At 44.8% G+C, this 20,568-nt stretch overlaps 4 protein-coding genes across 7 annotated transcripts; 3 read left to right on the top strand and 1 right to left on the bottom strand.

The window, feature by feature from the left end:
- The first annotated feature begins 5,839 nt into the window (after positions 1 to 5,839).
- Positions 5,840 to 7,837, top strand: LOC117843581 (uncharacterized). Its single transcript, XM_034724227.2, has 2 exons — positions 5,840 to 6,027; positions 7,271 to 7,837. Exons 1-2 carry the CDS (start codon positions 5,913 to 5,915, stop codon positions 7,519 to 7,521), a joined length of 366 nt encoding a protein of 121 aa, XP_034580118.1. The 5' UTR covers positions 5,840 to 5,912; the 3' UTR covers positions 7,522 to 7,837.
- An 843-nt stretch (positions 7,838 to 8,680) lies between these two features.
- Positions 8,681 to 12,189, top strand: LOC117843578 (uncharacterized). The gene is made up of 3 exons (XM_034724223.2): positions 8,681 to 8,905; positions 9,994 to 11,419; positions 11,684 to 12,189. Exons 1-3 carry the CDS (start codon positions 8,835 to 8,837, stop codon positions 11,837 to 11,839), a joined length of 1,653 nt encoding a protein of 550 aa, XP_034580114.1. The 5' UTR covers positions 8,681 to 8,834; the 3' UTR covers positions 11,840 to 12,189.
- A 296-nt stretch (positions 12,190 to 12,485) lies between these two features.
- LOC117843580 (uncharacterized) lies at positions 12,486 to 15,641 on the bottom strand. 3 transcript variants are annotated; one of them, XR_004637765.2, is made up of 8 exons: positions 15,193 to 15,641; positions 15,005 to 15,094; positions 13,888 to 13,947; positions 13,687 to 13,726; positions 13,524 to 13,620; positions 13,157 to 13,216; positions 12,993 to 13,079; positions 12,486 to 12,826 (listed from the first exon to the last, which is right to left on the bottom strand). XR_004637765.2 is itself a non-coding variant. In XM_034724226.2 (8 exons), the coding sequence occupies exons 1-8, from the start codon at positions 15,462 to 15,464 to the stop codon at positions 12,737 to 12,739; spliced, it is 798 nt and encodes a 265-aa protein (XP_034580117.1). In that variant the 5' UTR covers positions 15,465 to 15,641; the 3' UTR covers positions 12,486 to 12,736. The 3 variants fall into 3 exon arrangements, 2 of the variants coding, with proteins under 2 accessions (XP_034580117.1, XP_034580116.1); XM_034724226.2 differs by having other exon boundaries at positions 12,993 to 13,084; positions 13,524 to 13,617; XM_034724225.2 differs by having other exon boundaries at positions 12,993 to 13,084.
- LOC117843579 (uncharacterized) lies at positions 15,640 to 20,087 on the top strand. Of its 2 annotated transcripts, XM_072292091.1 has the most exons (6): positions 15,640 to 16,100; positions 16,825 to 17,292; positions 17,551 to 17,928; positions 18,003 to 18,070; positions 18,403 to 18,606; positions 19,131 to 20,087. In XM_072292091.1, exons 1-5 carry the CDS (start codon positions 15,756 to 15,758, stop codon positions 18,581 to 18,583), a joined length of 1,440 nt encoding a protein of 479 aa, XP_072148192.1. In that variant the 5' UTR covers positions 15,640 to 15,755; the 3' UTR covers positions 18,584 to 18,606; positions 19,131 to 20,087. The 2 variants fall into 2 exon arrangements, with proteins under 2 accessions (XP_072148192.1, XP_034580115.1); XM_034724224.2 differs by lacking the exon at positions 19,131 to 20,087 and having other exon boundaries at positions 18,403 to 18,975.
- Positions 20,088 to 20,568: the final 481 nt, after the last annotated feature.

The raw sequence follows: 20,568 nt of genomic DNA on the forward strand, positions 1-20,568 counted from the left end.
TCTCTCTCCTTGCAGCAGGGCGGCCGCGAATTTGGGCAGAGTGGGTGGGGGGGACCAGCTGGTTGCCCGCCATCCCGGCTGCTGCGAAATTTCAACCATCCTGCCTCTTGCCGCGCTGGACGCCCGGCAAAAGATTTAGCAGGCCTTGCCCACGCTGCAGCAGCAGGATGAACCAGCAATCTTTGCAGTGGGGCGGGCCGTGAGCCCGCGAGGCATTCGGCTTGGCGTGCGTAAAATCTTTTCGCGTAATCCATTTCCTCCTCCTTGGCACTCTTCTTCTGCAGCTCTCTATGTTCTGCTTCTACTAAGGAGCTAGTGGACTCATGTCTAAGTGCCTTGAAGGCTCCACCCCATGATCCACTCACGATGGTAGGTTACTAAGCTTCTACCGGTTCCAGATATGAAAGGAGACTATGGGCCTGTTTGGTTGCCTGGTTGCTCCAACCTGGCTTGCACCAGCCAGCCAAGCTCCCCAGAGCCAGGCTGAGCGCATGCAACAGGATGTGTTTGGTTCACTGCATGCAACGAGCCAGACTTATCAGAGACGGTGTTTGTGTCATGTTGCATGAGATAAGATTAGAAAAAATAAGTGATTTTATAATGTTTAGCATATGGAGTTGTGTTTTAATGATTTTATTTTACCTTTGTAAATCTTAATCTATTTTAAAATATATTAATATTATTTAATATATATTAATCATGTATTAATAACGTCATCAATAGACTAATCCCGGGCTCCTGCGAGCCAGGCTCGAAGGAAACGGCCGCTCGTGGCGTATGCGCAGAGCCTGGCTGGGGGAGCCGTTTTGCACGCGCTCAGCTTGGCTCACCGCGACGCCCAGACAACCAAACTGACGGAGGGTGCACGCGGTGAGCCTGACTCACGCGGGTGCAGGCCACCAAACATGCCCTATACGTACATCTTCGGTGGATGCTAGACTAAAGCATGAATCAGCAGCTGCATAAATAAACCTTATTATCGACTTTAAATTTAGTATCTATGTATACGATATTTTGCCGAGTTTGATCGGGTGCATAAGCTCTTAGCTCCGCCACTGTCCTTGCACGAGCATGACCTCAAGAGAAGCAACGCTCCCACACAGAAAAAACCAATTTGGCATCACACCGCAACGGTGTCAGTACGTGTTGCCCGAGTTGCCCGTTGCCAGGTCCAGTTGTCCAGCTCGGGTTGCGACAAAAAGGTGCCCAGCGCCGGCACGTCCTTGTGGGCTGCGTCGTAACGACGTACATTTTCTGCTGCAGAAACGATGCCATTGGCCCATCGGAGCCACACGCTCACATGCACGAGCCCAAAAGGCTAGGGGTCCCATGCGTATGGCCATGTCGATCTTCACGATGGCCCGGAAGCAGCTTCCATCCCCACCTCCACGTAGCCCTGTTAATTAGGTTGGATTTATTGGTTTGGTTTCTAATAGATGGTTTGGTTTGGGTTAGGTTTTACAAACAGATAGTTTGGAGGGTGTTTGGGAGTCTGGTATTATTTTGGGGTCCAAAAGGCTCTAAACCCGTTAAGAATTCAAAAGCCTGGAGCCTTGCTTGTCAAGAGTCGGACCCTAAAACTAAAACCTCGTGTTTATACCTTAAAATTTTGGAGAAATTGACCGAAATTTGTTGCAGTTGAATTAGCTTGACAGTCTGCTACTTTGTGCAAAGTAGCGCGGTTGGACTTATATGTGGGTCTCGCGTCAAGAGTCGGACCCTAAAACTAAAACCTCGCGTTCACACCTTAAAATTTTGAAGAAATTGACCGAAACTTGTTGCAGATGAATTAGTTTGACAGTCCGCTACTTTATGCAAAATAGTGTGGCTAGATTTACATGTGGACCCTGCGTCAAGAGTCGCATACAAACTCAAACAAAAGAAATACCTAATGAGTTTTTATTGGATACCTAATGGGTTCTTAGTGGGTTGTAACCATATTTGACAAGCAGTTTGTATAACTTATGCAATGGAAAGTTTGGGGTGGTGTGGTGTGTGATGATGGAGGTTTGGTTTGGGGTGGATTATATTTATTTTTTTGTGAGAATGGATTGGTGGGGTTATAGCAGGACTACCTCCACACGTATTCCTCTCTTCTCGCTGGCTGCGTGTGAGAGAGGTAGCGACAGGAGGGAGGCGAATAAAGGGTTCCGAGAAGGGACGAGAAGACGTCGTTAACGACGAGCCCCATTACTGTTTCCGGAGTTGTTATTAGCGAGGTAGCTGCTAATCTTCGTCTCGCCGCGATCGGCGTTCGTGGGATGGCTTGAAGTACTATACGTGCGAGCAGAGAGCAATGGCGCCACGCATCATTCAACTCGGGCTCGTTACCGTGCTCGTCATGCTGCTGTTGGCATCGGCGGCGGCTCTGGTCTCCGGAGCTCATGGAGCACGCCACCGCCTCGCGGCCGCAGATGACGGCAGCAAACGCCGCCTAGTAGGTAAGCAGCTGCCTCGTCTTCAGCGTGCTTCGGACGGTAATGTGTGATTTGCCAAATGACAAGCTTCCACGCACGTGCGGGAGATGCCGCATGCAGGGGTCGTGGAGCAGCAGGCGCGCGACGACGCGGTGGCCGCCGGGAGGTGGTCTGCGACCGTCAGGAAAGGCGTTGGCGGCGGCCATGGCCACGGTGGACGCGGCCACGGACGCGGTCACGGGCGCGGACACGGCAACGAACGCGGGCACGGCACGCCGGAGACGCCTGCCGTGTCGTACCCTCGCACGGTCGTCGGCAACGGCAACTACCGCCACGGCCGCAGCGCCGCGGCTACCACGACGGCGGGCCCTGCAGGCCGGCCGGCGGCCGCGCGCGCCGTGCTCGTTGCAGCGGCCCTTCTGCTGCTGCTGCTTCGTCTCTGATCTCCTCGATCGCTCACCGACATTGTTTGTTTGGTGGAACGATTTCATATTTTATCTTGTTTCTGGTGGGATCGACGATGGATGTTGAAATTGAATGCCTCGTTTAGTAGTGGTTCCATTTGGACACGATGTTGCACGTCTCTGAGCTCTTGCGAGGATGGCAAGAACAACGAACAATCTCTTTCCGATTTGTGATGATGGGAAAAAGGTAAAATAAGCCCTGCGTTTATGGAAGTTTTGAACCAAGGCCGAGCCACTACTAAACGAACGTCCATCTGCCGGAATCAGAAGCCAGAATTACCCTGAAACCCATCACGCCACGGACAGATCTCCACCATGGAGGCGAACCCATGGCTTCCCCTGCTCCTCGTCTCCCATCTCCTCCTCTCCGTCGCCTTGTCATCGGGCGCCTACGCCCCTGCCCCTGCAGATGGCAGCAGCAACGGCAAAGGCAAGTGTGACCTCTCATCACTCTCGATTCCCGAGCTAGTAATTCATTCTGCATCAACGGTCATGCACACGATCGATTTTTACATTGTTGCATATATGCATATACGTACGTGCAGGCACTCATCGTCACGAGACGGCGCACGGCACCAGCGGCGACTGCCACGGGCACCACCACGGCGGCGGCAGACACGGGCACCACCTCGGCGGCGGCTGCCACGGGCACCACCACAGCGGCGGCCGTGACGGACAGCGCGCGCGGGGGCCGCCCCACCTCCAACGGTCCAACCCTTGGATCGTCTCGCCTGGGCCACCGACGTCCGGGGCAGCGGCAGCGCCGCGCCAGGACGCGTCCAGGTTCACGGCGGCCACCGGCGTCATCCTCGTTGCGGGCGCCGTTGGCTGGTTGGTGTTTTGATGGTAGTAGTTTCTGCTCAAAATATTTTTTCAGTTGTTGTGTCAAGGGTCAAAACTTCAACAAACATATATACATTGTGCGACGTCAATTCCTTTCTACTTATTAAACATTTTACTATTAAACTTTTTCATAACTCCTCCCTCTGTTCAAGGCGTATTAGGATTTTAAAACTCAATTTTAAATAATTTTTCGTCGACAATAAACAAAATTATATGCGTATTTAATGTACAAAGATCATATTTAAAATATCTTTCAATACAACATTGATTTCTCGTAACAGAAGTTGGTGGTTAAATGTATCTCTAAAGACCTTTTCAAGTTCTGATACGCCTACGAAAAAGGAAAAGATGGAGTTTCTTAGAAAGTATCGCTATGGGTTTGATGACGTAAAGGTATTTATTTTTCATGACTCCACCAATCCTGGTTTTTATGTTGCTAAATCCTTTAATTTACATGTACTAGGACTAGATTTTTCAAAAGTTGAGAGCAAGTATTTTAAAATAACAACTATTTGAGAACCCAGGGGCATGTGAAGAAAGGTCAAGCCAGAACAAAAAATGTGCAAAAAGACCCAAAGAAAAATGCATGTACGCTAGTCTCCAGTGCTCAAGAGCAACATGATGGGAAAAATGTTTTTTTCCCTAAACCTTCATTCCATCTTTCTTTTTATATATTTTTTTCAAAGCATTTGCTTATACATACTGTCCTAAATTTCCTCTTTGCCTCTACGGTGGATGCCTGATAAGCTTGTAGCAACTAGCAAGCCTTATGTTGTGGGCTTGCGGTCTACTTTATTGTAAATTTCACCTATATTCCTTTGGTACCTGTGTTATTTTAACAAAGGATAATTTGACTAAAAGAAATTGGTCTGGGAGAAAAAATATTTCTTCTATGATAGTAATGAAACAATTAAGCATCTCTTCTTTGAGTTTTAACATGTTAAGACCATTCGGAGAGTTGTTAATATAGCTACTAGGTTAACCCCACTAAAGTCTATAACGCATATGCTTAGCAATTGGTTAATAGGCATAAGCAAGAAAGAACGACATTTGATTTTTGTGGATGTGGTAGCTCCTACGTGGGCAATTTGGTGTACGCGTAATGATTTAGTATTTGAGAAAAAACGGTTTACCTCTTTTATGCAGGCTATCTTCAGGGGAGCATATTGGTTACGATTTTGGTCCCTGTTACAGCATGAGGATGCAAGAGAGACTGTCCTCTTAGCAAGCAAGGCACTAGAGGTGGTCGCTTTGGATATATTTGCTAAGAATAGATGGAGAAACAATAATAGACTTTGCTTTTGATTTCTTCCTTCACTTGCGTACTATTTACCATTTTGTTTGTGATCAGCTTGTAAGCTGAAGATATTCTAAACTTGGCTGTGTGACCTTATCATTTTCTAAAAAAAATCCCTTCGACGACGCTGAAACGTTCATTTTGTAGAAATAGACAAATTCCTCCAACTGTTCTTCTCTATTGAGGCTATGTCCAACGTGTGAGCCGGTGAGATGATGTTGTTGTCCTAAACTCCTAATCCTGAAGAACTTGTCCAATGCCACTAATAAATCTCTAGTATTATATTAGTTTGTGAAGTAATCTCAATTAAGTTCTCCCAGAAGACCATACATACAGTAAATCTTTTCTAGAAGAGCAGATGTAAAGCAAGGGGCAAAAAAGCAGAGTTGCAAATTGCTGAAGTTCTGCATGCCATGTTGCAGCCTGTTTATGGTCTGCTCACCATGAAGGACCCTTCACAGAAGCATCAAATTAAACTAGTCAACATAACCTGTACTATTTGGACGCATAAACAACTGGGCCTACATGTCACATTTGTAATGTGCATCATACCTTTTTTTTATTTCTAAATTATATGGCATCTACAACAAAGCAATTAATTGAATACCCACTTCTGTTGTATTTTTGCTTAATAAGTAGTACTGATGATAGCATTAACCATTCCAAAGCAAGGAAGACATCCGTTAGTGCTGGCTGTTACAAAAACTAAACAAACAAAGAAAGCGATAAACAATAAGGTAGGTGTGACCAGCTTTGGAAGGACCACGTGGAAAGCTCCCTGAGGAACTTATTCTACCACCTCTCCCAAGAGGGATGATATAAGTGAGCGGCGCAGAGCGCTACTGGCAGTTCGTGGCCTTGCTTGGTCTGTTGGTCCCTGCAGCGGCAGCCATGGAGAGCTCCAAGAAAGCCTCCCTCTTCATCTCCCTCCTCCTCCTCTTGCTGCTTGTGTCAGCTGTCCATGGAGATGGAGCTAAGCCTGCGGCAGATGCCAGGGACACAGCAGGTACGCGGTTTCGCTATTCTCAGGCTAAGAATTTGAACTGAATTTTAGTTTGTCTTCCTCCATGTCTTTCTTGTGTTTTTACAGTAGCAGATTCTTGGGGTTCAATTCAAGTAGGAAACTTCAATTGAACCCCTGAAGGATGGGTTTGTAGGGAGATAAGTAGACAGTGGAAAAGAGACAATGCCCTGCTCACTCCTGAAGCTTTAAAGATGTTTTCTTTTTAGTTCTTCAGGAGTGTGACCAAAGCATGACTGGGGCCTAGGAAAGTGGCAACATAATATAGAAAATTAACGCACTTATGTTTCGCTCATAAAATATCTTCAGCTGAACATTACCATTATCATACAACAGTACACCACAACTTTTGGCCGATTGCTTGCAACCAGGGAAGCATATAGGAAACTGCATATGCTTTATTTGTTAGCCAAGTATTACAGTGATGCTTGCCAGATATGTACATTTACCCCTGTTTCCGTTTCATCCTATGGTAGAACCCCTGTCTAATGGAGTCTGAATATCAAGCTAAAAGAGCACCATCTTAAGAATAACGATAATAGTACATTAAAGAAATTGAGTCAACAACCCGTACTTGTTATTTGAAAAAACACCTGACCGTTTCTAAAGAGATTAAAGAGTCAGAACTCTAAATAGCAAAGGAATTTAGCATATAACATAGTGGTTTCTTTTCTTTTCTTTTCTTTTTTTAATAAGGATAACATAGTGGTTCCCCAGAACCTGGAAAAAAAAATGATGCAAGTGTGGGCCTGTGGCCTCAGTGGCACTGGCAACTTGTGGCTCTAAAGAATTCGTGCAACTCCACGTAGCAGCCAAAGAAAAAAGAAGAAGAATGGAAAAGAAAAGTTCTTGGACCCTGCTGATGTGTGTGCAGACGCAGATCGGAGGCCCCTTGCGGCCTTGCCAATCAGGCCATCGCAGATGCTCTCTCTGTCGGTCTGCCCTGTCCATGTGTGGGGAAAGATACGATTCCCTTCCCTGCATTCCAGGATGCACCACAACACGTTAAGGATACTCATATTCAATTCCTTATGATCTCATCACTTCATCAGAAAGCGACCACGCACCAATTCTTTACGGCATCATTGTATACTCTGAAGATGGCCTGATCAGCCAACAAAAAAAATAGCGAAAATTGCTTGAAAAAAGAGATCCGGTATCACGTTTCCATGACCAAATGAACAGCATGAGCTGAAACTCCGTGCTGAACCAAGTCTGATGTGTGCAGCGGCAGGTGACGGCGGCGAGCGGGTGACGGTGAGGACGGGGCACGGGCACGGCTACAGCAGCCACAGCGGCGGCCACACGGGTGGCGCCTCGGCGGAGAAGGGCGGCGCGGGGGTGGTCGACCCCCGCAACCCCAACGCCAGGAGCCACCGCAGCGGCGCGGCGGCGGCGAGCAGGGCCGCCCTCGGGTACTCATGTGCGGTGGTTTGGGGACTCGTCGGAGCGATCCTTGCCGTGGTGGCTCTTCCATGAAAACGTTGGAAATGTATGTTGCCTGTTTCTTCGCTGGTCTGTTTTGCTTGCCTGCATCTCGAGGCAGGAGGGAGGTACAGAATGTGCGTGTGAATCGAAATTGTGTTTGTCCCACTAGAGTGTTCGTCTTTTTTTGGCTTTTCATGTAAAAAATCTTGATGAGGGGCTTGTTTTGTGATATGGTATGGTAAATTTTGGGTTGCCATTGCCATGTCATTGTAAGATTTTGTGGCCATGGTGTATCTAGCCCCTTCTACTTTCAAAAACAAGACTATTATTTCCCACCACACTTTTACGGAAAAAGCAGGCTTGTGAAGTTGTGATGCCTCCATCTGGTAGAATCTTCTCTTTCTAGAAAAAAACGAGTTAGGAATATTTGGACCAGTAAATCATTTCATTGTTGCAACATATAGCAAATTCTCCATATATACGTCGTCTCTTCCAGGACCGGGCCAAATTCAGGAAGAAAATTGACCCGGTCCAGTAGCCCATAAGGCCAAAAGGCCCATAACACCAGCACTAGCCCAATTCTCTAGAGGCCTACACCGTTCTTTTTTTTTTTTGAAAAACCGGCCTACACTGTTCGACACCTGGAATGTGAGGCATCATTGCTGGAAATTTATTATTATCTTCTTCCTAGCTCTTCAACACCTTTTTCGTAGCACGATTTGTTCCAAATGAACTTGAGATTTCCAACAGCACTGTGAGAATGTCAATTTCGAAAAAAAAGAAAGTAAATTGCAACAGAAAAAGGGAATTATATTTAGTCAGATTTACTCTTTCCATATGCTTTCTTGCTCCTCTTATGGGCTGCAGCTAGGGATGCAAGTCCTAACCATTTTTGGTTTTTGGGTTGACCAAAAGCTTGATGAAATTAACTAATGAGTTGAAATGTGTCTTGTTTCAATTGACATCGTTTTTCTCTAAATGATGGTTGATCACGCTGCTATGAATGTAGATGGGTTTATCATGGCATACTCCAATCTAATCTAATCTAATTTTAACGAAACTTGTCCAATCGAGAAGATTTTACAGCTGGATTTGCGTCCGAAAAAGAAAGTTCGAAAAATAGGAGAGGATCATGTCCGCTCGCGCACGAGTGGGGGCCTCCCCATCCCGTCCACGTCTCATATGTCACTGCGCTGTGGGCCCCGGCCCCACCTGTCTGCAGGCTCCACCCACTTCCTCCGATCGGGCAAAGCAGCACACTGGTGGGCTAGTGGCAGTGGGCGGAAGCACGGGCTGCCTCCCTCCTGCTCCGCCGCCGCCGCTGTCGGAGTCGCCGCCCTTCGCCGCCACCGCGGGCTCCCTCGATGTCTCGTTCCCGGAGCGGCTTCTTCCCCATCACCTCCTCCTCCTCCCCCCTCGTCCCGGCGATTCCAGGGTAAACCCTCTTCCCCCAGTTCCCCCTACCTGCTGCGCATTCAATCCGCGTCCAGTTCCGTGCAGCGCAGCGAAGATCGTGGGTAGTTGCTGCTTAGGGGGTTCTATGGACGCTTCCGCTCGGGGGTGGGGCGCGATTCTCGGCTCGTGCTCCCCGGGCGCCGATTGGGGTTTAGGGTTTTGCGCCCGCCGAGATGACCTGCATTTCTGTTCCGGGAGCGGTGGCTTCTCAGAATCTCGGAGCCCATGGGCTGCTGCGGCTCTCGCGGGGTTCCGTGGAACTGGGGCGTCGGGGGTCGCAGCTTGTGAAATTTGGGTTCAATTTTGCGAAATGTGGGGAAAAAAAGGTAGCTTCTGAAATTGCTGTGCAAAAGCTGAGTAGGTGACAGGATATGTTGTGCTTCAGCTAAATTTCTGCAGAACATATTAGATCTCAGCAAATGATGTTTTCACCTAGTTGTGAAGTTTTTTGTGCATCTTTACAAATTTCAATCCCCGCAATGTTCTTCTGCATTAGGATTAGTACCAGTAACATTTAACTATTAAGTTCAGAGTATTGCAGGTTAATTCTGCTGAACATTTTTGCTAGGTCTAGCCTGGTCTCTCCACAAAACAGTTTTGTCCCAGAAGTTTTGGACAACAGAAAAGAGATTTGAATCCTAGCATCAAATTTATCAATTGCTGGAAAACAGAAAACATGCTCTCCCAAGTATGTTGGCACTTCACATATCATATAGATACACATCTTCCAATAGGTTATTTGTTCAGAATAGGACTTGCTGCTACTTTTGACCAGCCTGGTGCTGTTACCATCATGTTTGTTTCAAATGTTCTTGGCTGGTCATTGAAAATTCTTGTCTACTGTGTTGTCTTGTTGATACTTATTATTGTTTTGTTTCGGAGATGATATCTTTACTGGTGTGCAGACATGACTAGCTGAGTGCATTATGTGCTAGCTGTTTAGGTTGTCAGATTCCTGTCCCATTTGATAAGTCAAAAGGGATCTTCTTGTCTTCTGCATATAGCCTGACAAATATTGTTGGCATTTCTACTGTTTAACATTATATCATTTTGATTCACAAACTGCAGGAGTATCTTGTGTAGCAAGGGAATACCTGCCTCTAAAAACCAGGTTGCTGAAGCCAGCAAGGACACCAATGCCAAGAAAATCGGCCCACCTGGGAACAAAATTCGTATACGCCTGAGAAAGAGGTTGGCTGAGGGTGTTCAGACCACGAGCACTGTAGTACCTGAGGAAACTAAAAACCACCTGGCTAAAGAAGTATTCGAAAATACTGATAACGACACTCCAAGCACGATCTTTGTGGATACTGAAGCGAAGGCTGAGGAGGTATGCAGCAAAGGTACAGGAGAAGGGCAGTGCCAAGAGGCAAACAGCAACAGCCTGATCAAAACTATGTCAAAGGACACACTACCTGAAGAGGCTAATTTGATTGTCTTGAGCTTGAACCAGACAACCGCCACTGAAGTGCAGGTTAAAGAGGAAATCAGTTACCCTGAAAGAAAGGAGTTGTGTGAAGAGGGACACAAAAACATCATGAGCAAGGTGCTGCCTCATGAGGACAGCAGCAATACACCTAGGAAAGAATCATATGTAGGAGCTATTAACAATACCCCAAGCAAGAACCAGTCAATCATCAGCGTGCATGGTGAAGTGGAAAAGAACAACTCCAGCAACATCACCCGGAGCAAGAGGCTGCTGTATGAGACAAACAGCAATCCCTCAAGCAAGGAGGTAACTGAAGAGGCTAAGGTCAACAACCCAAGGAAGAATGTGACGTCTGCAGTGAAGGGCGAGGAGGCAAATGACAACTCTCTGGGAGATAACCTGTTTGAAGAAGCTAGAAAGAACATTGCCACTGCAAATCTGTCAACTGAGGCTATAAACTGTGCCCCAAGCAGAAGACCAGCTGATCCAGTTAATGACAAGAAAACTATCAAAAAGCTGCGCACCTCTGCAGTGCATGCTACTGGCACCAGCCATAATCCTTCTGGAATGAAACTTTCTACCTCTGCTGCCCCAGCTGTGGGACGAAGTACCAGTGCTGCATTCTTAGAGGCCACAAAAGAATATAAAGAGTTTGAGGAGAAGGTCAAGAGAACTGTATACCTTGACAACTTGTCTCTTCTAGCAACAGATGCAGTCATAAGGATGGCTTTGAACCAATTTGGGAATGTAAAAAATGTCAACTTTGTGACCAACTACACGGTTCCATTTGACATTCCTCAATCTGCATTAGTAGAAATGGAAACTGAGAAGGATGCTGAGCATGTGGTCAACATGCTAGATGAGTTCCCATTCATGATGTCCGGAATGCCAAGACCTGTGAGGGCGAAGCGAGCCACAGCAGAAATGTTCAATGACCGTCCATGGAAACCTGGTAGAAAGTTAGAATTCTGTTGGGTGGGTCCTACAGACCCTGATTGTCAAAATGTCAGAAAGTTTAAGATAATGTCCAAGAGACATGAGGTGGAGAATTTATCACTGATCAAGGTAAAATCTTGTTCTTGTTGGCAGCTTTGCTGCTAGATGACCCTCAGTTTCTGGTTCTGTGAACTTGAATAGCTATCATTCTGCCTCAGAACATTTTAGAATAGAAACATGTGTCTAAAATTCATACTTCAGAAGTTTTTACAGCAGTAAAATTTGAGTAAAACACTTTTATCTCAGTCATGTCAGTCCTTGCATGTGTTGTGTCTCTTAGTTCCCTTCTTTAGGCATTGTGCTTATGGTATTTATTTTGTTGAATCCTTGTAGAATCAACTGCATGAGGAGGCATTGCTAGCAAAGCATCAGCAGGAGAACCTGAATTGCAATTACAGGAAGCTTGAAAGTATAGACAGTGTCATTCTGACTGGCTGGGTTAATCGCCTTACTCGTATTTATAACCTCAATTTCGATGAAGTGTACTGAAGGCGGTGGGTGTACATGCCCCTGTTTTGACCGTGGAGCATATTTGTTGGGAGGAATTTTTTTGACCTTGGAATGCAATATCAAGATCTTGCTAAAGACTGTTTCAATGTTTGTATAGCTGCTGGTATCAATCTTACGTAGTTTGCTACATACTCGCAATGTGGAGTACAGGCAGGAGATATAGCTGCCTTGTTTTTCTCTACATTTAGCGTTGAACGATCTGTTGATTGGTGCTGTATACATGGAGTAATCGAGAACTTAGGGTGCTCAAATTTTCACTGGGCTGATACAACATCAATGTCAGTTTTGTTTGTGTTGAATAATAATTTTGTTTTTGCATTTGAACATCATACTTTTGCTTTGTTCCAATCAAAGGTTAAGTTGTTCACGCCTGCAATAAGCATTTGCGTTTTGTTCTATCTGGTGGTGGTGGCAATTCAAGATTTGCCATTTAAGTCCTGAGCGGCTCAAAAATAAAATGTCCTTGGGCCACATGTAAGTGCGATAATATGGTGTCAGCTGTCAAGTCCTAAGAATGACAACGTTTGGATTTCCAGAGCGTTTCCCAGTAGATGTTTTTTTTTTGACGGTGTTTCCCAGTCAATTTTGGGCTGAGAAGTAACAGCCTCTTTGCTTTCAAAGAGAAAAAAATAACACAATTGCATTTCCCATCTGTATATTTACATTAAGCTCCAGACCAGATCCAGAATTGCACTTTATTCTGTGCTTCCTGAATCTCAACGATCAGGTTGATTCAACATCCTCATCTGGTAGAAGCTAATACAACGGGCAAGAAGTAATGAAGAAAATATAATAAATCTGCACAGAAAAAAGCAAAGGCCAAGAAGTAATGAAGAAATTCCGTTTCATGGACTGTCTATTGTAGGTGTAGAGGCTTCACTCGTCATCGATGTCAAAATCATCATCGGAGCCACACTCAAGAAATGAGCCAATAGACTTGCGAAAGATGATAAAAGACTTGTCATCCTGCGTAAACAAAGCCATGAAATTGAAATATGCAATCACTACTGGAATCTGGGACTCTTGAAATGTGCAATCACTACTGGAATCTAGGACTCAGGAAATTTGGATTGACAAAGGAAGATATGGCATAAGAGGAGCAAGCAGATGTACATATATGAGCAAGATGTACCTTCTTCATCCTTCTGACAGATAGTTCTGCATGCGTTATCTTCTCAGAGAACGTTTTGTCAAGTTCTGATAACATGGTGGTCTCCATCTTCTCTGTTTGAAAGAATGATAGTCAGGTAAACAACAGCCTGTCGCACAAAATTGGCAAATCGTCTTATCACTTACTATGATGTTCGTATTGCTCAAGCAATTTCTTCTTCTCAACTTCAACTTCGGAGAACAAGTCTGCAATAATGCATAAAGATTTCAGTTGATAGGCTGGTATTTTTGCCAAGTCATTCTCTTTGCAGGCACAGCATTCAAATTCATTCAGATAAGTAGCAACCAGTCAACAACAGAAAATTTTGGTAAACAAAGCACACAGGTTCAGTCAAAGCCTCTAAATTCAATTATGCAGTAACAAAATCAAGCATCATGGACTAAATACTACTAGTTTTTTTAGAAAGAACAAAAAGAGGCACACTCATACATAACTGAAGAAATCAGTGAGAAGTAACCATCACAAACAGCACCTAGCTCTTATTTGACCTACCTCTGAAAGTCTGCATGTGTGCATCCTTTTCTCTACAAAACATATCATATGTTTCTTGGAACTTGCTGTATTCTTCATCCAGTGAATTCTCGCACTGCTAAAGTACAAATCTCATGTCATTTTAGTACAAAATAATACCCTGAAAGACAATTATGTATAGTACCTCTTTGGAACTGTTCGACAGCACTTCCAGCAAATTCTGCCTGCAAACAGGAACACAGATTACTGCGTTTTCAATGAAGATGAAATTTTTTATTTAGCTCTCTGTAGCTGGTTCCAGATGCCAAGTTTAAACACCTTTTCCCTTTTACACTCCAAGAAGAATAGAGTTTATAGAACACAAATTCGCTCGCAAGAAAAATACCTTTCCTTCTCAAATTTCAGCTGGGTTTCTTCTAGCATAGTCTGAATATCCGCTGCCACACTACAGGTTTAAGAAAACAATTTAACAAAAAAACTCTAGTCATACAGATAAAAGAACAGACTTTCAGATTTCAACAGATCATGTGTTTAGCATACTCGGTAGAATGAGAAAAAAATATGATCTATCACAAATATAGAATCATTCTTTTCTCATACTCCTGTTGTCTACAATTTTGACGTGCTGCTTGTTTCTAATAGAAAATAGGAAGATAATAGTTATGGTTGTGAATGCATAACAGGAAAACTATCTTGCTGTCCTGAGAAGGATCAGGAAAATTCATAACAGTGAGTTCCAGCAGGCCATCACAAGAACAGTACTAGGAAGAAAAATCAGACTACAAACTACTCCCTCCGTCCCATGAAGTGCAATTCTAGTTTTTCTAGGACAGATTAGTGGTGGCGTGAAAAGACTCTAATACACTCATTTGTTGGCCACATGTATTAAGTTTTGGCAATGCAAATCACATCTGACCATTTAATTAAGCAGGTAGTTAGATCTATTTTCTAGGATTGCACTTTTTTGTGGGATTTTTTTTCAAATGCTACGATTGCACTTTTCATGGGACGGAGAGAGTATGTGGCACAGCAATATCAACAAAAGAACCAAGATTATCAACAGAAATAGCATGTTTCATGGCAGTACATGAGGAACACATTTGCATCTGCCAGATATGCTGCCTTACTTGCCTTTTACTACAAAATCGCGAGTTATTTCAAGTAGGCTTGCCAAAACTCATTGAAGCCTAAAAGTTAGCATGATTGCAAGGTCTACAGATAAGGCTATGTATCACCGAATCACTGGCATTGTGTGACACTGATATAAAAAAAAACTGCGAATCTAACGAAACTGGCGTAATACATTGCCCGAAAATAAGTGAATTCAATACAGGCAGCAATCGGCGCAACCCCAAACCAAAAGCAACAGTCAAAATACTGATATTAACAGATGTTAACGCGATTAGCTCAATCGTTTCCCCAAAAGAAATTAAGCTCAAAATTAGAGGAAATTTCCGAGACGACCGCGAGGAAATCCGAAGCCCTCCCGGGTGTTGACTCACCTGGCGATGATCTGCTGGCACATCTTCTGGCCGTCCTTGTTGGCCCCGCCCTTGATGAGCCGCAGCAGGCACACGATCTCCCTCAAGTCGCTGCCGCCGCGCCCATGACAGGAAACATCATAAATCAGGCCAAGAAATCCAACGAGCCAAATCGAAATTCGAAAGGGGGATATCCCAGAATGCGGCACCTGACGAGGCCTCCGTCGCAGTCCGAATCGGAGTCGCCGTCGGAGCCGGAGTCGTCCGAGTCACGGGGCCGCTTAGCCGGGCTCCGAGCGTCACCGGTGGGGGGCATACTTCCCTCCGCCGCCGCGGGGAGTCGTCGCCGGCGGCACCGCTGGGGGGACGAAAGATGAGGTGGGATGTGGGAGCGAAAAACCGAAAAAGCGGGGTGTGAAGATGGGAATTTCAAAATTTGGAATTCCAGGGGCGGGTCCCGTGAAAATGATACGGGATTCATTGGGCCGAAACTCGCTCGGGCTTCAAGCCCACAGAAATTTCGTTGGGTTTACCCTTAGCAGCACTCTCGGTCCAAACTCTGAACTTTCGAATTTTGACGAAGTCAGATAGCTTTTGGTTGGTTTTTGTGCAAAAGAGATAAAAATGCAGAGCCCATGCGGAACTTCCCCTGCCTGCAGCTCTGCTCCGGCTGCACCCAGCCAACACGCAGGCCTGTCTCCTCGGCCTCCGCAACCCCCTTCCCGCCAAAACCAACAACCCTAAACCCCCATGCCCCCCGCCGCCGCCGGCCATGCGCCGCCTCCTCCTCCCTCTCCGCCGCTGCCGCCTCGCTGCCCCAGCCCGTAGCTCCTCCGACCCGCCCGCGATGCCGCCCGCCCCCTCTGCTTCCACCTCCCCGTCCCCTCCCCTCCGTTTCCCCGCCGCCGCCGCCGCCGCCGCAGCGGGGTCCCTGCGGTACGGGCGGCGGAGGTTCTCGTCGGCGGCGGCGGCCGTGGGCGGGAGAGAGGCGGGGTTTCCGGCGAGGGAGAGCGCGGAGCTTCTCGGCATCCCCGGGGTCGGGCCCCGGAACCTGCGGAAGCTCGTCGACGGCGGGTTCAGGGACCTCGCGCGCCTCAAGCAGCTGTACACGGATAAAGTATACGCATCTCTGCCATTTTCTTTTATCAGGGTTCCTTGCTAAGTTATAGGGCGCATTATTGTGAGGACAATGTGGGACTTCAATTTGGGTTCTTGTACTGGGGGCGTTAATTTGGCAATTAGAAAACGTGCGTGGTCAGCGACAACTTGCCTTTTTATCTCCTGTTTATCATGTTCAATAGTTTGGTTGGTAATAATGGTTAAATCGGTGGTTGCAGTGTGTGATCCACTGGAATCCAAAATCGAACTAATAGTTAAATCAGTTGTTGCAGGGAGACTAGGCATGTGGCTCTGGGAGGTTCAGATTGCCTTAACTTATTATTGATTCCTAAGGCTGCTTTTGGTAAATTCCCATGGGGAGCCCAGAACTTAAAGGTTAATTATACGAGTTCCCAGATGCAAATTAAGATCTCAGCTATGAGGCGTAAAGATTGTTTGTTGCATTCTGTAATTCTGCCACTTCATTAGCCTGGATTGCGGAGGTTGATTACAGAGTTAGTTCAAGTTCCAATTGATTCACTTAATTAGGAAGCTAGGAATATTCAGGAATTGGCTCCAGACTGTTGCATTGTCAAACTGTATGAATGGTGGGTTCAGTATGTCCTGTCTTAGATACCACGTTTTAGGCACGTAAGGGGTTTGGCTGAATACATGCCTTATGAAAAGTTTCTTGTTCTGCATCTCTGCTGAGAGCTCTAACAGATTTTCTTAAATTGTTGCAGCCTGTGGGTGGGTCTTCTGAGAAGATGGTTCAGTTTTTGCAAAGTTCTGTTGGAATCATTCATAAGAGCCATGCAGAGAGCATAACATCCTTCGTGAAAGACAATGTTGTTCGGGAACTGAAAGAGGAGAGTAAGGTGCCTGACATGCAATCGACCAAGAACAAGAGAATCACCTTTTGTGTTGAGGGAAACATCAGCGTGGGGAAGTCTACCTTCTTACAGAAAATTGCTAATGAGACTGTTGAGCTGCGTGATCTTGTGGAGATTGTACCTGAGCCAGTCTCGAAATGGCAGGATGTTGGTCCTGATCATTTCAATATTTTGGGCGCCTTTTATGCTGAACCACAGAGGTATGCCTACACATTCCAAAATTATGTGTTTGTAACAAGGCTCATGCAAGAAAAGGAGTCCTCTGGAGGAATAAAGCCGCTCAGATTGGTAGAACGGAGCATCTTCAGTGATCGAATGGTATGCATTTTTCTTTTGGCTCCTTGCTATACTGTAGACTTGTAACCAACAACCTAAATATTACACACCTAGGTCAAAAGTGGCATGTATCTTTTATTATCCATACACTCAATAATTCCAAAGAAATGGAGATGCAGAATGCGGGCCTCCTCTGGGACATAGTACTTCCAGAAATCTTGCTGCTCATCTATTTCTTTACTTGTTTCCTGTTCTATCTTGTGAAAATCGAGTTACTTTTTTGTGCTTTCCCTTCTGCAGGTCTTTGTTCGTGCTGTTCATGAAGCTAATTGGTTGAATGGAATGGAGCTGAGCATTTATGACTCTTGGTTTGACCCTGTGCTGTCATCTCTTCCTGGCCTTATCCCTGATGGATTTATCTATCTTAGAGCTACCCCTGATACTTGTCACAAGAGAATGATGCTTCGAAGTAGATCTGAAGAAGGAAATGTCACATTGCAGTATCTGCGAGATTTGCATGAGAAACATGAATGCTGGTTACTGCCTTCTCAACATAAGGATCACAGACTATTCTCAGCAAGCCAATTGCCGTATAGCATGGACCACTCCTTGCACCCTGATATTAAAGACAGTGTGTTTTATCTTGAAGGGAGTCATATGCATTCTAGTATCCAGAAAGTAAGCATCTTGTGTTTCATTTCTTGTGAAAAGTTGTTATTCAGCCTTGAAAACTGATTATATATGTAACTTAGGTTCCTGCTCTTGTACTGGACTGCGAACCAAATATTGATTTTAGCCGGGACGTCGAAGCTAAAAGAAAGTAAGTTTGGCAGCTACCCATTCATAAACTCAATTTTCAAACTGGCTTTGCTGTAACTTCCCTTATATCTGTTATCATGTTTTCTGGGGTTCTGCTTGGCTATCAAACACAAAAAAAATTTTAGAATATTTTGAATCGTACTGTTTTGCTTACAAAGATTCCATTTTATGAGTTGTTGAACCATTGGAAAACTCCACTTTGATTGTTGAAAATCGCACAAAAAGCTATCATGCTATAGTGCTTGCTGACTGAATTATGGTTCCATAAGTATTTCCTGATAACTACTTTGGTTTGCACAAACAACTCTGATTCAGTTTTTCCTGTTAATGAAGGTATGCTTCGCAAGTAGCGATTTTTTTTGAATTTGTGAAGAAACTGAAGGAAGCTTCACCGGCCCCAATCGTTGATGCAAAAGCCAAGAGTCCGCAAATCTTGCTTCCTCACAGTGGGGGTCTATTGCTCCGTGATGGCAACCATTTGTCTGAATCTGGTTTGAAGCCACTGACTTTGTAATGGATAATGCCATCTGTTTTGTGGTAGGGGCAATAGTTGTAGGAATCCTAGACTTTAGCAAAGGACGCATCTTAATATTTCTTTAGATGACCAGTTCTCATATTCCCCAGCTGAAAGAAAACTGCACAAATTTATTAACACATAGTTATGAACTACTGAAGTTAGGTCAGCTCAACTCATTTTCTTCAGAATTTGTGCAGCTTTCTTTAATGTGGAACAAAGTAGCGTATTCCAAAACTGTTTGCTCTGTAAGCTTCTAGATTGCCATCTGCTGGATGGTATATGTCTGGAGATAGGCGTTAGTTCATCTGTATATGATCTGTAGGTTGTTTTGTGGTTGTGGCATTGCATTTGACTAAAATGCATTATCCTTAGTGATAGTTCCGTACTAATGCTCTGTGTTAGTTACTTTCCTAGCATAGGATTTGAATTATTTTGAAGGCATGCCAAAGTACCAAGAACTGTTTTGGTGGTAAAAGTTTACATCTATTGTAATTTCATATGAGTCAGTCTCAAAATTCCTCTGAACTGTTGTCATTGATCTCAGTGGAGTCAGAGTGTTCTGAAGTTTGCGGATTTGAAGATTCCATATCGTGCAGGATTTATACCGACAACTCTTGACAATTCCACCCAACTTGGCAGCTTCTTTTGGACCAAAACTGGAAAGTTAATTGACGAACAGAAAGGACCTCACCAGTCACCATGTTGTTGAAAAAGTGGCCTTTTCTTGGCTGGCTTATTCCACAAGTGCTATCCTTGACCTGGCCATTAATATTCTGGACATTTCAGTATCGCTTGCTGGGAGCATTCTGGTTAATGCCTTTTGCTGTCACTTTTAGTGGATGAGTGACACTCTTCAGGTGTCCCATTGTTACCAGAGAACAGTGGTTGTTGCTGCATACCACCAGTGATTTCTGGGACAGCGACTGCCTGTGCAGTGCATGAGAGTTGAGTGTGTCTGCTATGTACTCTGCAGAAAGAAAGCAAAGTTAGTTCAATGGAGATCTCTGCTCTCTTTTCAGTGAGGAAGGGTCGGATTAATGGCTTTTGCTGTCAATAAATATAGAGAACTGATTGGTACCCTGCTGAGGTCAGTTGCTGCATGGAGATCAAGGGCGGCTATGCCAATGTCGCGTTTGCAATGGTGAATGCAGAGAAGGCGATGTTCCGAGGAGATGTGGGTATGCTCACCTAATTTTGCATCTGGAAACAGTGTGATTGTGACAAAGCAGAGTAATTGGTTCCTGAATCATCAGACAAGCTCGGAACAGATGCTTCGCAATTGATAGTGGGAATATTTCGACTTTATCAGCTGAGAAATTTGCAATGAAGCAGCTGGTTCCGAGAATGGCACACGTTGGTGGGTCCGCATGTCAGTGGCACTCTAGGTGGCATTTTCTGATTTTCTTTTTCTTTTTTGCATATGTTGAATATCGTGCAGTGGCAACAACTACTGCCTGCACCCAATCTAACCACGCAGAGAAAGTCTTTGCTATCAACACAATGCTACTTCCTCTCTTGCATTTTGCATGTACATATAGAATACTACGTAATGTTCCCCAGTCATATACTACTCCCTCCGTTCCAAATTAACTTTCTTGAAAAGTCAAAACATCTCAAGTTTGACCAAATTTATATAAAGTATAACATTCATGAAACTAAATAAACTAAATAAGTACCATTAGTTTCTTCATTAAATATATTTTCATAGTATATCTATTTGGTGCTATAAATTTTTGTAATTTTCTCTATAATTTTTATCAAACATAAAATGATTTGACTCTCTAAGAAAGTTGGAATGACTTATAATTTGGAATGGAGGGAGTAATAAAGAAGACTAACAGTGCATTACGCTTTTTTTTAAGGTATACTTAGGTTGGTTCCTGCACTCCAAATAGATCACGAATAGAGCTCGCCATAGGCTGATATTTGTGAGGTCCTATCTTTTGATGGTTTCATGATCAGGATGGCTTGGCCAAATAGAT

This window comes from Setaria viridis, chromosome 2 (genome assembly GCF_005286985.2).
Source record: "Setaria viridis chromosome 2, Setaria_viridis_v4.0, whole genome shotgun sequence".
Classification (NCBI taxonomy): domain Eukaryota; kingdom Viridiplantae; phylum Streptophyta; class Magnoliopsida; order Poales; family Poaceae; genus Setaria; species Setaria viridis.

Bases quoted from the DNA above. Each gene is read 5' to 3' on its own strand.
- LOC117843581 (XM_034724227.2), top strand. From the start codon at position 5,913: ATGGAGAGCTCCAAGAAAGCCTCCCTCTTCATCTCCCTCCTCCTCCTC. The intron at 6,028-7,270 runs GTACGCGGTTTC...TGATGTGTGCAG, and splicing joins AGATGCCAGGGACACAGCAG to CGGCAGGTGACGGCGGCGAG.
- LOC117843578 (XM_034724223.2), top strand. From the start codon at position 8,835: ATGTCTCGTTCCCGGAGCGGCTTCTTCCCCATCACCTCCTCCTCCTCC. The intron at 8,906-9,993 runs GTAAACCCTCTT...CACAAACTGCAG, and splicing joins CTCGTCCCGGCGATTCCAGG to GAGTATCTTGTGTAGCAAGG. The intron at 11,420-11,683 runs GTAAAATCTTGT...GAATCCTTGTAG, and splicing joins AGAATTTATCACTGATCAAG to AATCAACTGCATGAGGAGGC.
- LOC117843580 (XM_034724225.2), bottom strand. From the start codon at position 15,464: ATGAATCCCGTATCATTTTCACGGGACCCGCCCCTGGAATTCCAAATT. The intron at 15,095-15,192 runs GTGCCGCATTCT...GCGCGGCGGCAG, and splicing joins TGCGACGGAGGCCTCGTCAG to CGACTTGAGGGAGATCGTGT. The intron at 13,621-13,686 runs GTACTATACATA...TTTGTACTTTAG, and splicing joins TGTCGAACAGTTCCAAAGAG to CAGTGCGAGAATTCACTGGA.
- LOC117843579 (XM_072292091.1), top strand. From the start codon at position 15,756: ATGCGCCGCCTCCTCCTCCCTCTCCGCCGCTGCCGCCTCGCTGCCCCA. The intron at 16,101-16,824 runs GTATACGCATCT...AAATTGTTGCAG, and splicing joins AGCAGCTGTACACGGATAAA to CCTGTGGGTGGGTCTTCTGA. The intron at 17,293-17,550 runs GTATGCATTTTT...TCCCTTCTGCAG, and splicing joins GCATCTTCAGTGATCGAATG to GTCTTTGTTCGTGCTGTTCA.